The sequence below is a fragment of the Cololabis saira genome, chromosome 10, assembly GCF_033807715.1.
Source record: "Cololabis saira isolate AMF1-May2022 chromosome 10, fColSai1.1, whole genome shotgun sequence".
Lineage (NCBI taxonomy): Eukaryota > Metazoa > Chordata > Actinopteri > Beloniformes > Belonidae > Cololabis > Cololabis saira.
In genome coordinates, this window is record NC_084596.1 from 37,643,843 (window position 1) to 37,656,930 (window position 13,088).

The 13,088-nt window shown below is 39.7% G+C and overlaps 2 protein-coding genes across 7 annotated transcripts in view; one reads left to right on the top strand and one right to left on the bottom strand.

Annotated features, from left to right (window-relative positions):
- pappa2 (pappalysin 2) overlaps positions 1–5,671 on the top strand; it is an 88,607-nt gene extending 82,936 nt beyond the window's left edge. The window contains exons 26-27 of the mRNA XM_061732838.1: positions 929–1,027; positions 4,719–5,671. Coding sequence (XP_061588822.1) covers positions 929–1,027; positions 4,719–4,844 — 225 coding nt within the window. The 3' untranslated portion in view covers positions 4,845–5,671. The remainder of the gene's footprint in view (positions 1–928; positions 1,028–4,718) is intronic.
- Positions 5,672–9,762: 4,091 nt separating this feature from the next.
- Positions 9,763–13,088, bottom strand: part of astn1 (astrotactin 1) — a 490,568-nt gene continuing 487,242 nt past the window's right edge. For 5 of the 6 annotated variants that reach the window (XM_061732846.1, XM_061732845.1, XM_061732844.1 and 2 more), the window contains one exon: positions 9,763–12,040. In XM_061732846.1, the coding sequence (XP_061588830.1) occupies positions 11,803–12,040 (238 nt within the window). In that variant the 3' untranslated portion in view covers positions 9,763–11,802. The remainder of the gene's footprint in view (positions 12,041–13,088) is intronic. The other variant, XR_009783285.1, reaches the window with a different exon arrangement.

Sequence of the window (13,088 nt, forward strand, 5' to 3'; positions counted from 1 at the left end):
ACATGGTGAAACCTGGAACCTGAGGATTACTTTGATCCTCCAGCTCAGTAACCATAGTAACCATTCTCGTACCATTCATCCGTCCATATCAGACGGGACATTTACCACAGCCGTCGGGGGTCCTAATTTTTTTCTGGAAGGCCAGTCAATGAGATGGCTGTCTCCTCGAGGAAGAACTTAATCCTTCAGGGTGCAAGTTTCATTTCACAAGGTCATCAGGTGAAAAATGTGCAGAGTAAATATAAAAGATTACTTTGACTGGTGTGTTGACATCTATATCCAGAGCAGTTAGTCACTCAATCACCCAGTCCTCCATTTTTTGCATTTGCATTCAAAAGCATTTCCAGTGTCAGTGTTTACTCCACAGTTTCAGTGTCAGTGTTTACTCCACAATGGAGAGTCCTTGTGCATTTATTTAAAGTTGCATGAAGGACATTTTGCAATTTCTAGCTCGGGTCCTCTTATAGGCACAGATATGAAGCCACTTTGAGGATACTTTTAAAGATGTACTCTTGGTCTTTTGTGCCGTCACTCCCTCCCTTTCCCCCCCTGAGTCTGTTAAAGCCTCTGCTGTGATGACTGCTGCTCTCTGAGCTACTTTCATCACGGTGGATGTGACACCGTGCTGTGAAGCCGGTCCTCCGTCAGCTCGCTGGATAGCCCGGGGCCTTCATCTCTTACTCACTACATCATTTCTTGACCACACAAATACAACTTGGAACAGACTTGGAATACTCTGTGTTTATTTTGATTTGTCTAATGAACATTTCTTCCATACAAGTTAATTGTATGACAATATTTGCAAATGTGTTTCTTGGCAAAGTGCACCCAAATGGTATTTTTGTTTGGCCCTCGCGGCCTCTCATGCTGTGTGAGGTAAAGTCAACATTTGGAGTAAGATGTTTTTTTGTTTGCAACTTGTGTCCAGCCTTTTGGAGGGGATGGCTGGTGTGACACCATCAACAACAGGGCGTACTGCCAGTACGACGGGGGGGACTGCTGCCCGTCCACGCTCTCCACCAGAAAGGTAAACAGACACATTTCCTGCAGAGAGACTGATTCTCATTACTTTTTAGTATCATCAGGTTTGTTTTTCTCTCAGATGTAGGTGCCCAACATCTTGTGATCAAGATAAAGCTTGAGGCCGAAGCTGGATTCAAAGTCAGATTCTTCCTGTTTACAGTAGTAGAAATCAGTTTCTTTTGGCATAAGCACCTTTGCCGCTACGCGGGAGACCTCTGCTAAGCAAACAAACACGAATCCTTGCTACTCTCCCCTCTCTTCTTTTAGCGATTTTCAGTGATCTGTGCTTAAAACAACAGAGGAGACTCGTGCCTTCCAGCTTTTCCACTCCGACTGTAAATAAGCAGGTTTTCATCACCGCTCTGCTATAAAATGCTTTCTCACCTTTGATATTAACCTGACGTGTAGACCATTGTAGAAAACACCGCTCGGGGTTTAATTCCTGGATACGGACAAATATAGCAGGCTTTGGAGGATCTAAATTTAATGTTTTGGAGGACATGAGAAGGCTATTTGAAGCATAAATTGTATTTTTCTAGCCTAATCATTTTCCGGAATATGCTGGATATATTTATGTTTATCCATCCTAAAATACTAGACAGAAGGTTCGTGCTCTCTACAAGTTGAAAATGCATCTCATTACGCTAATTGCCCCTAAATAATTGCTTCATGTATTGGATGGCTAAAAGGAATGGTATGAATAATAATGAGCAGGCAGTGGTGGATAAATACATCTTTTTTTTTATTTTTCCATGCTTCCATGAGAATGTGTCTGCCGTGTGGATATTTGGGAAGTGCCCCCCTCTTTCCTCCTCCAGTATACCCTATTTGGCTTGCGCAGCGCAACATATTCATGACACTTATTCAGGAGGCCCTGTGCATGAATTCCTCCGGTCTACAGTTGGCTGAGCGGCTGCTGTCTCCTTCATGTCCACAGCACGCCATGACTCACTGGCAGCTCCTTCCTCAGCGCAGAAGGAGTTCAGCACATCTGTAGCTGCCGTCATTATAAACGAGCTGCCAGACTGCCACTAACTGCTCTTTTACAGGGGAAGGGAGAGCTGGAGGGTTTGGGTGTAGGAGTGGAGAGGTGTCTGACGGTCTGCGGTTTGCTCGGCCACTGTAAAACAGCAGCTCAGTGAGCGGGGGTCTTTTCAAGGAAGTGAACTAAACTGGCGTGAGAGAAAGGCATCCTGACTGCCACCTCCACTCCGGCACAGAGGTGGAACGGGAGGTGAGGGCGGCGCTGGCTGAGATCAAGCATTATTTGGCTGGTTTTCTGTGTGGCTCGACTAATCCAGGCAGAGGAATTAAGAGCTTTGAAACAGCAGCGTCCTCCATGAAATATATTCTCTGCTGTTGCTCATGAAAGTAGGCCTGATCGATTCTCATATTAATTCCTAAAAATCGATTCATATGTCTAAAGATCGATTTTTTTTGGATTTTTAAAAAAAAATTGGGGTTTTTTTTATTTTATTTTATTTATTTATGTATTTTTTTTTCATCATTACAACTTTTGGTTATTTTTTTTGTTTATCCTCAAAAAAGGAATGTTTTGTTGGACACGAGAATAACTGGTGCCATGTTTTTGCCTTTAAATATGTTTAAAGGTATGAAAACATTAAAGTGTTAGGTTATAATTGCATAAATTGTCTATATTTCATTACTTTATATACTGTCTTGGGGTTACATTTGCAAAAAATGCAAAAAACCAAATTGTCAAAAATTAAAAACCAAAATAGACCGAAAATGGAACAAATAAAAACGGAATGTGTTAAAAATTTAAACCGATTTCTTCCGTCTCTGTTTCCTCCCTGGATCTGTTTGGTAATTCTGACCCACATGATGTTTCTGAAAGCAGTTCTATCAGCATTCTGGGAGGTGATTGGTCCTTACAGCATCATTAGCTGCCAATACTTGCTGTTGAATCTCAATATAATACTAGTAGTAACATTTTGCATAACTACAGTCATATAATTCATGCAACAGCTCAAAAAACAGTTTTAATAACACTAACCCAAATCAATATCGGAATTGAATCGGATCGGATCGAATCAAATCTTGATAATCGATTCTGAATCTTAAGAATCGGAATCGATTCTTGACATTTGAATGGATCCCCAGCCCTACATGAAAGAGAGGCTTATTGATCACAAACACGCACACTAGGATTCCTTTGCCTGTATCTAACACGGCCACACAGATCCAGCAGGAGAACTCACAGAGATGTGACCTGGAGATATTTAACTCAGAGCTCCTGTGGGTTAATGTGTGGATGGGTCTGACGGGCCTCTGCTTTATGGAGCTCCTGCAGCACCGGGTTCATTCACAAGGGCAGCTGCCGCAGAGAAGATAGGATCCTTTCATTGGCCAAAAAGGAAAATGTCCAAAAAGAAGAGATCTGATCGGCCACACCATCTATGGAAACCTACACTCTTCATGTGATTGGTTAAGTGGAGCCTGCGTTTGACGCCACCGAGGAACAGAGTAGTAAAGGCAGCGAAGACAAAACAGATGGAGGAAGATTTTGCTGGTTTTCATCGCATGCGAGGCTTAATGCATCATCTTGAAATGTTCTCGTGACGTGCGCTCTTGGTCTACAACGTGTTGCAGTAAACAGCGGGGGGCAACACTCCGAAGCACCAAAACACTTGGCTTTTGTTTCTGTAGATGAAGCAAAAGGAAACCCGTCCAAAAGTTGTTAGAGGGCTTTCGAAAGCGGAATTCTCCCTGGCTGCCCCGAGCCGGCATCAATGAATCAAAATGAAGTTGTTAGGAAAACGTTTAAAGGGTGTGCCAGTTTGTCTTAAAAGGGTCTGCTGGCATTTTATGTGAATCGGGGCCTTTTTGTAGCTGGTCGGAGCCGCGAGTGAAGGAGCCGCTCGGCCTCCGACTCCCGGCGTCTGCACCGGCGGCTGCAGCAGCGAAGGCTGACGAGCCGCCGCTTCCTACTCATCTTCCCACCGCACTCGCCCTCATCCTTGTTTTCTTTCTCTGCCTCCTTCTCCCTCTCTCCGTCTTCCTCTCGCTCCTTCTCTCCGAGAGCAAATGTTTACATTTCTTACAACAGACTGCATCACGGGGCACCAGAGTTTATTTTGCAACCTGTGGTGATGGCTCGCTTCCTAGACAAGAGCTGGCAGCTCCTTGTTGTTGATCCTTAACATGTGTTCATCCGTTCAACTCCACGGTGGTGTGTTCCTCCCTCCTCTCGCCCCCGAAGACCCACAAGGTTTTTCTTGCTGTTCAAAGGCCACGTTGAAGCATTTGACATGTGCTTTATCGGTCTTCGGGGGGCCATAGGAGCCTCTCTTTGAAAATGTGAGGAAAGGCAACGAGTACCGAGGATTGCTTTCCTTTCAGCATAAACACAATGCTACATGGTCAGTTTAGGCAAATTTAATTTTTATTGTCTGTTTTTGCCATTCACAAGTTGTGCTCTTGTCTATAGTTGAATTGTAACAGCCCTGGTGGGAATCCCTCTCAGAGTCTCCGTGTAACGTTTTCTTTCATCCCCTGCTTTCCCGTAGCTGTTTGCTTTGCTCTCAGTCTGCTTACTCACGCTGAAGAAAAGGCTGAGTTTTAGGTCTAAAGTGACGTCTTTGTAGCTTTGAGTCCAGTTATAGGCTGACCCGTCTGGAGTGTGGGTGGTAATCAACATGTTTTATTTTGTGCGTGCATATTTTATGTGGCAGGTGATTCAGTTCGGGGTGGATTGCAGCGAGGACGAGTGCACTTGCCGCGATCCGGACGCCGAGGAGAACAAGAGCAAAGTCAAACACTCGGACAGAGGAAGTGGAGCTGGAGCAGGAATGCAATAAGATGGAGGGATAAAAGAAGCTGAACTTCTGTTAAAAAAAACAAAACAAACCACAGAATATACTCCACAACAAACAAAAAATATCAGAATTGTACCGTTTTGTAAAACAAAAGAATGCGATTGAAGTCAGACTTTATACAGTACAATAAAAAAGGCTGTTTTTATTTCATTATAAGATATTTTATTGTTAAATTGCATCAAATATGAGTCATGTTGGTTTAAAACTTTACGTCATGTGTTGAGTCCAGAAAAATAACATCCACACATGGATACAATTGTGTTTTTGCTGTTAAGAAGTTAAAGGTTATCTTCACTGTAGGGGTAGAACATGTTTTGAGGATCAGAGCCTAACTGACTGCAGCTCCTCTCTTCCAGAAATCATCTCCTCATAATTAGATTATTTCACTTTTGTGAATGAACCCAAGGAGCATTCTGGGCCACAGACTCTTAGGCTTGGATCAACAACTGCCCAGTCCATGCAGAATCCTAGCACTGAGGGCTACCGGGGAAAAGCATTATTACTATAGTGGTAGGGCTGGGCGATATGGACCAAAAGTCATATCTCGATATTTTCTAGCTAAATGGCGATACTCGATATATATCTCGATATTTTTTCTGTGCCTTAATTGGGGTTTCCCCCAAAGCATTATAGCATAGCATCTCTGTTAGCTTCATTTTTTTCTGAGGCAAACCCTTAAAAAAACAGTCAGTTTTAATACAAAGCCTCGTGCCAAATGTCACACAGGTTCCTTTATTAACAGAGGTCTGCACAATATCAAAATGTATAAAACAAATTAAATAAAAATAAACTGCCTGCATATATAGAATAAAAATGCTTCTTGAATAAAATAAAACAAATATCCCTTTCCTGCATAACAATTAAATTAAAATACACTGTACAATTAATACAATGTAGACAGGAACAGGCAGACTTTTCCACTGAGGTTGACAGTTGTGCAAATAACAAAACATTTGTGCAAATCTCAAATAAAACATTCAAGTCAATTTGTCACAAAATAAGCTATATTAAAATCATAAAAAAAAAGGAAAAAAAAAATGTTTTTTTTTTTTTTTTTAAATCGATATAAACGATATTGTCTCGTACCATATCGTGTTTGAAAATATATCGATATATATTAAAATCTCGATATATCGCCCAGCCCTATATAGTGGACATAATAATCACACTGAGACGGGAGAACAGAGAAGCTGAATATTCACTTCCTTATAGTCAATGTTTCTGAAGCTGTTCACTGGACTAGTTAAATCAAATATGAAGGTGAAAGCAGGTTAAGATACATCCTTTTCATCTAAAATCATCATGCGTCTGTGCTCGTGGCAGATCAAACCACCGCTCCCCAAAGCTGACCTGAGTTCAGAGACTGATGCGTTGGATCCTTTTACAGACAGATGCATCCATGTAGCTGTTAGAAACGTAAGGGGATACATATCTGTAAAAACTAACATGTATAGATAATATATTTGGATCACGTAACATATTTACTAGGCCACGTATTAGTCACACAGCATGATACTCTATTTATACCACAGATGAGGTAATACTAGTCATGAGGATTGTTACCTGTGTACATGCAGCTCGTGGCTTCCCAAGACAGCAGTGTGTAAACTTGTGTTCAGGTGTGTTTGAGCATCGATACGGAACGTCTGTACGTTCAAATGTTGACTGTAAAATGTGAACATTGTCAAATGATCTGTCCTGTCTAAAACGATACCACTGAAACAAATCTGCACATACAGTAAAGGTGTAATGCTTAGTTTACAGAATACAAACTGAAACCTGAGTAGATTGTTCTGAATGCAGTCTATTAGCCTGTAATGAGGAAGTACCCCATCGCTATATCGTTTCTATAAAAGTATTATTATTTCCTTTGTATGTCACTGTACTTTATACTCTTTGAAATAAATAGCAAAACTGTATGGACCCCATTAATCTGCTTGTTGGTTTGATTTATGGGCATTTAGTGAAAGGGCTTGTTTGCATCCCCTCTGGTGGGGACATTATATTAACACTCTCTCATCCAAACATCTCTGTAAATGCAAATGTTCACCTTCTTATTGAAAGTAATTTTGTGTAAAGTATAAAACACACAAACTGCCGCACTCCCTGCTCTGAAAAAAAGTCAAAGTCATCTTATTTTCAGCTAAGAAAATCTTTGCCAGTGACATAAGAAAAATGTTCTCAAGTAAAATTCTTCAAACTACAAAAACATGAAAACAGTTTGATTTGCTTGAAACAAGGTTTTTTTTTTAAAAAAAAAGAAACTCTTAGAAAAAGAGTTTTTGCAGTGTGGTGACATTGGTGTCAACATGAAGGTGTAGTTCCTCTAACGACCACTAGGGGCTGGCTCCAAAAGTGAGCTCATCTCCTTTGACCACCATTTTAAAATGTCCAACTTTGTAGCAGAAATAAACATTTACAGCCTGGACAAGTAGTAGTTTAGGTCTCTGCAGCTGGAGTTCACATCCATCACATCTGTGCGGAGGGAGAATGTTCATAAACCTCATAAGGAGAAAATGCTATCAAATCTCTGCATAACTACAGGTGTGGGTGTTGAGTGATGATGCATTACAGTTTGTAGTTGTATCAGTGACTAGTCATCAATTCATCTAGTTACACTTTTAGCATTTTTGATGAATTTGAATTAAAACAGCACAAAAGTCAAGAGCCCTGTCCTGCAGGTTTTAGATGTTTCCCTGCTTCACCTGATGAACACGACTGAGTCATTAACAGAACCTGATGACAAGCTGACGATGACCATTAATTAGAATCAGGTGTGTTAAAGCAGGGAAACATCTAAGACATGCAGGGCAGGCGTACGCGAGGACCGGGGTTGGGAAACACTGCCCTAGAGCACCCATCGCCCAAATACAGAAGATGAGACAGCAGGAGTTTCAAAACAAAAGCACTCTATTTAACAAAAAGATCTGTTAGGCAGGAATCCAAAAAACCAAATTCAAAACACTTCCAACAAAAAAAGAAAGAAAATCCCAAACGGGGAAAAGAAAGAGAGCCAGGAAACACAGGCATGATGACGGCCAGGCCGGGCTGACTGACAGGCGGAGCAGCCGGAGGAAGGAGAGACGAGTAAACTCACAGGGCTGACGAGACACAGGTGCAAACAATCAGGGAGACCAGGCCAAGCTAAGAAAACAGAAAAACAAGGCAAATACAGACCTGAGAATTAAAAGATGAAGTGAAGTTGACAGAAACAAAAGAGGACAGAGGCAAGAATACAAGATAAGACCCAAGAACACAGACATTAAACCAAACCCAGATCCTAACAGAAACACCAAAACTAAAGAACCAAGTACAACACAAGAAATAAACTCAAAACCCAACCACAAAAACCCTGAAGCACGACAGTTAACATATCAGTCTCAGTTTCATTTGAAGACATATTTGCTCACTTTTAGGAAGAGTCGTCTGGCTCTCGGTTCTCTCCATCCCCGTGGTCTCCTGATGTACAGAAACAATGAAGATACTAGTGGACATCATAGCAAAGGTAATGAGGAGACTGAAAAAAGTAATGATTGGAGACAAAATCAGAGTGTGTTCAATTAAGAGATCAAGCAAGTATTTTAATATAATAACGATGTAAAAGTTACTGGGGGGGGGACTGAGCTAAAAATGACAAAGATTAATATAACGGAGTGACTATTTGCACCAGGGCACAAATAGCAAGCCCCCATCAGCTGAGCCATTCACACCCTATTGACATATAAACAACATTAAAACAAATGCGTTGCCCATGCACATGTGCACCAACTGTCTGCACTGGAAGGCGCAATTTAATTTCAATTTTCATTCGTTCACATTTCACTGCTCTGTGATGAAGAAAGAATGAAGAAAATTATTCTGAAACGGAATTCAGAGGCAACGTTACGCTTTGTATTTGTACGGAAGAGTATTAGGGCCATGCAGGAGAAAAAATATTTGAGAGGGGAATATTTTTTTTATTGTGCACTTCGTGAAAAAAGTCAAAATGTCGAGAAAAAAATCGAATTGTCGTGATTAATGTTGAAATATAATTTCGAGAAAAAAGTCGAAATCTCGTGAATAAAGTCGAAATTTCGAGAATAAAGTTGAAATACATTTCGACATTTTTCTTGGAAGTGCACAATAAAAGTTTTTTTTTTACATTTTGCTTTCTAATAATAAATGGGTGCAAATAGCATACGTTGATATTGGTAGAAGGGTGTAAATAGCCTAAGCCTCAGTACTTGCACCCGGGTGTAAATAGCCTAAGCCTTAATATAAATGTAAGTATAGATTAGTATAAATGTGGCTCTCGAGGCCTTTATATGAAAAAGTTTATAATTAATTGATTATTATTACTTTTATTGCTATTATTATCAAGAAATTGGAGTAGGGAACAGGGGCAGACATGCAGCAAAGGTTCACAGGCCCATTTTTGTAATAAACCGGACCAGACTGGACAGTTCATACCAACATGGCTTCCCCTGCAGGATACGTGTCTAAAAAAGGCTTCAAATAAACTCTTCAGAAACTCATGGGTGATTTTATGGGGGGTTTGTCCAGCCAGCTTTATACAGTTCTTTACACAGATCCAATTGATAAAAGAAATAAATAAAGATAGAATAATGTGTATCTCACAACATTCTGATCAAAGCTTCACATATAAACTGCAGAGATCTGATGCACACAAACAGTATTAAAGGTGGCTTTTATTATTCATTTTTTCATCTTTGTAACTAAACATCTTGAAAACTGATTCTCCCATCAGAGGTGCAGCGGGTTTTTATAACCACACAGCCAAAGTGACAGTAAAACTGTCAACTGGAGATAGTATTTGAAGATCACTTAAGGAATTAAGGAACACACACCCCACAAAAAATAAATAAATAGATATTCAAAGAAAAAGATCTACACAACCATGTTTCTTAATATCCTCTTTATTGTTCTCAGAAGTAGCAAAGATCAAAGTGAAAAAGATTAGTTTATGCTATCACGTACATCATAGACATTATCATCATGCAGATATTATTTCTTTATAGTAAAATGTTTCTCTATCTTGTTGCTTTCAATAATTTCATCTTCAGTTTCCATTTAAAACTAACATCTTTATCTTTAAATCAAATGCAGATCATTTACATTGAGACAGGAATCTGTGCAATAACCTGCAAAGAGTACAATACACATCAGATATAATCAATACTTTATCTACTAGAACACAAGCAAATGTTAATTTATCAGCCGCTGTATATTTATTTACAGGATAAAAGCCTATAATATTACGTCTGTATGTAATACTTGGTTGATTAAAACTCTACAAGCATTTTTTTTTTTTAAGTATTCACATTTTTAATTTGTTAAAAAGAACCAAAAACTGCCAAAATATATTTGCACTTCTTGGACATCAATCGTCAACATGGACACTGCACGTAACACATAACATGAAAAACTTGACAAATTAAATTGAAGGAAGGCAAACGTATACTGGTGGTAATCACAGCAGGGACGATTCCCCACGGAGTCCAGAGACGCAGCTGAAAACCAAACAAAGACCCACTTAAAGATTAAAGTTTCCCAAAAGAGCTACCGCTTTTACACAACCCAAAGCATGGACTCAACGTTGCTTTACTCATATAAGAACTTCAAAAATGATCAAGAAAAATACTGTCCAATAGATTTGTGAGGTTTTATTGAACACAGAAGGAGTTAACCAGTAGATCTTGGATTAATACATCTCATCTGCAACTACTTAATCTCTAAATGCAAACTATAAACACTACATTCAGGAGGTTATATAGCTATGACATAGTAATAATGTGCCATGAACAGGGTACCTTCCAAATTTCTATCTGGCTAAAAAAAAAACATTTTACAGCCCCCCCTCTGTCGTCTGTACCAGATGTTCAGAACATACTCTGCTTTTTCTAATTACGCTCCATCCGCTTACACTACACGTCTGCACACACACACAGTATGGGACACTGAATAAGTTAATAATGTCTCCGTTCTTAGTCAGCTTATGGGACAGATTTCATTAAAAAATAAATAAATGACAAAACATTAAGAGTTTGATTTAGTTTTGATTTAAATTGGTACAAATGAGCTGATTTGTGACCGTTTCTGCTGAATATCTGCCTTGTATCGTTGGACTGAACATGCTAAACCAGACTGAAAGCTGGTCATCGTGTCTGCATGACACCGTGGGGCGAATTAAAAAAGACGACAAAAGGCAAAGTGTTTTTGCTTTGATGAATGCGATCCACAAGGTTCAGTCAAATCAGGATTAAATTCAACCATTAGTCTTCAGGACTGGAGTTGTGCTCTAAAAGGGCCTAGAGTTATTAAGACGCACTTGTTAACTGAATATGACAAGGTGGGTTTTGTGTCGGCCTCGGATTTCCAAGCCTTTTAGGAACATCCATCCCTCACATTATTTCACAACGAGCTCAAACCTTCCAACCTGGACCAACACCAGTTTAACAAAAAGTCAGGTCTCATGCTCGCAGTTACCCAACGTAAAATGACTCAATGGTGCACAAGTTCATCACATTCTGATATATATCACGGAAAATATTTATTTTACAATGCAGCGTTGCGTAAATCATGAAAGAACAAATCTGACTGTATATCTTCACTTGGATTAATTTTCACTCGTCATTGCAAGCGAGGAATGAACTCCACATCCAAACAAAGCACAGCAGATGTATGGATGAACTTGACTTGAGAGTATTTGATCACGTTGAAACTGAGAACATTGTTAGGGAATGTTAATGTCAACACACAGAAAAAAAGACCTTGAATCTGACCCCGGTATTGTAGTCAGGGTAAACGGGTAACGTGTAGCATTTGAGAACCTACAACTTCCCAACCACATAACTCCAAGTCATGAAAATGTATGCAGAACCTGCCTTCGTTGAGGGTTCGTCAAGTCTCTTTGTGCAGATCCAAACTGAAACGTAAACCTTCAGAACTCCTTGGGCTCGCCGTAGTCGTTGTACATGACGGTGAGCGTCTGCGCATCGCAGGCCTTGTGCACGTCCTGACCCATATCTGGCCAGTTGAGCCCGAAGGCCTTGGTGTCGGTGTAGCGGCAGGACAGGAACTTCAGGGACATCCTGCGGAGGCCGATCTTGGGCTCCTGGAGGAGACCTTTGCACCACAGGGAGAGCTCGTCCAGCTGGGAGAGGATGAGCCCGGCTTTCCTGGTGGGACACAGACGGAGGATTAAAATGTGTCAATTACATAACAGTATTTTCCTTTTAAAAGCCAAACACAAACACACACACACACATTTAACATCTCAGGAGTGACATAAAGATACATTGCTGAAAGGAAAGGTATTTGAACTATTTGGCGTTGACACGTTTCTCATCTAATCTTCATCTCAGACACTAAACAGTGAACCCAGAGCCGCAATAAAGGCTAATTGAGTCTGTAGTTTGCACACCTCGAGTCCAGTCAATAAAATACATTGTGATAAGTGGTTTAGAGCTACTTTGATTGTTAAGAGATAGGGCTGGGCGATATATCGAGATTTTAATATATATCGATATATTTTCAAACGCGATATGGTACGAGACAATATCGTTTATATCGATTTAAATTTTTTTTTTTTTTTTTATGATTTTGATATAGCTTATTTTGTGACAAATTGACTTGAATGTTTTATTTGAGATTTGCACAAATGTTTTGTTATTTGCACAACTGTCAACCTCAGTGAAAAAGTCTGCCTGTTACTGTCTACATTGTATTAATTGCACAGTGTATTTTAATTTAATTGTTATGCAGGAAAGGGATATTTGTTTTTATTCTATTCAAGAATTATTTTTATTCTATATATGCAGGCAGTTTATTTTTATTTCATTTGTTTTATACATTTTGATATTGTGCAGACCTCTGTTAATAAAGGAACCTGTGTGACATTTGGCACGAGGCTTTGTATTAAAACTGACTGTTTTTTTCAGGGTTTGCCTCAGAAAAAAATGAAGCTAACAGAGATGCTATGCTATAATGCTTTGGGGGAGACCCCAATTATGTCACAGAAAAAAATATCGATATATATCGAGTATCGCCATTTAGCTAGAAAATATCGAGATATGACTTTTGGTCCATATCGCCCAGCCCTATTAAGAGACAAAAATTTTAGCTTTTCTGTTCATAAATAGCATCCGCTGATGTGAATCATGACTTGTTAAAAGGAGATCTTTGGTGATATATTATCAAGAGTAATTGATCTGCTTGAGACAGAAA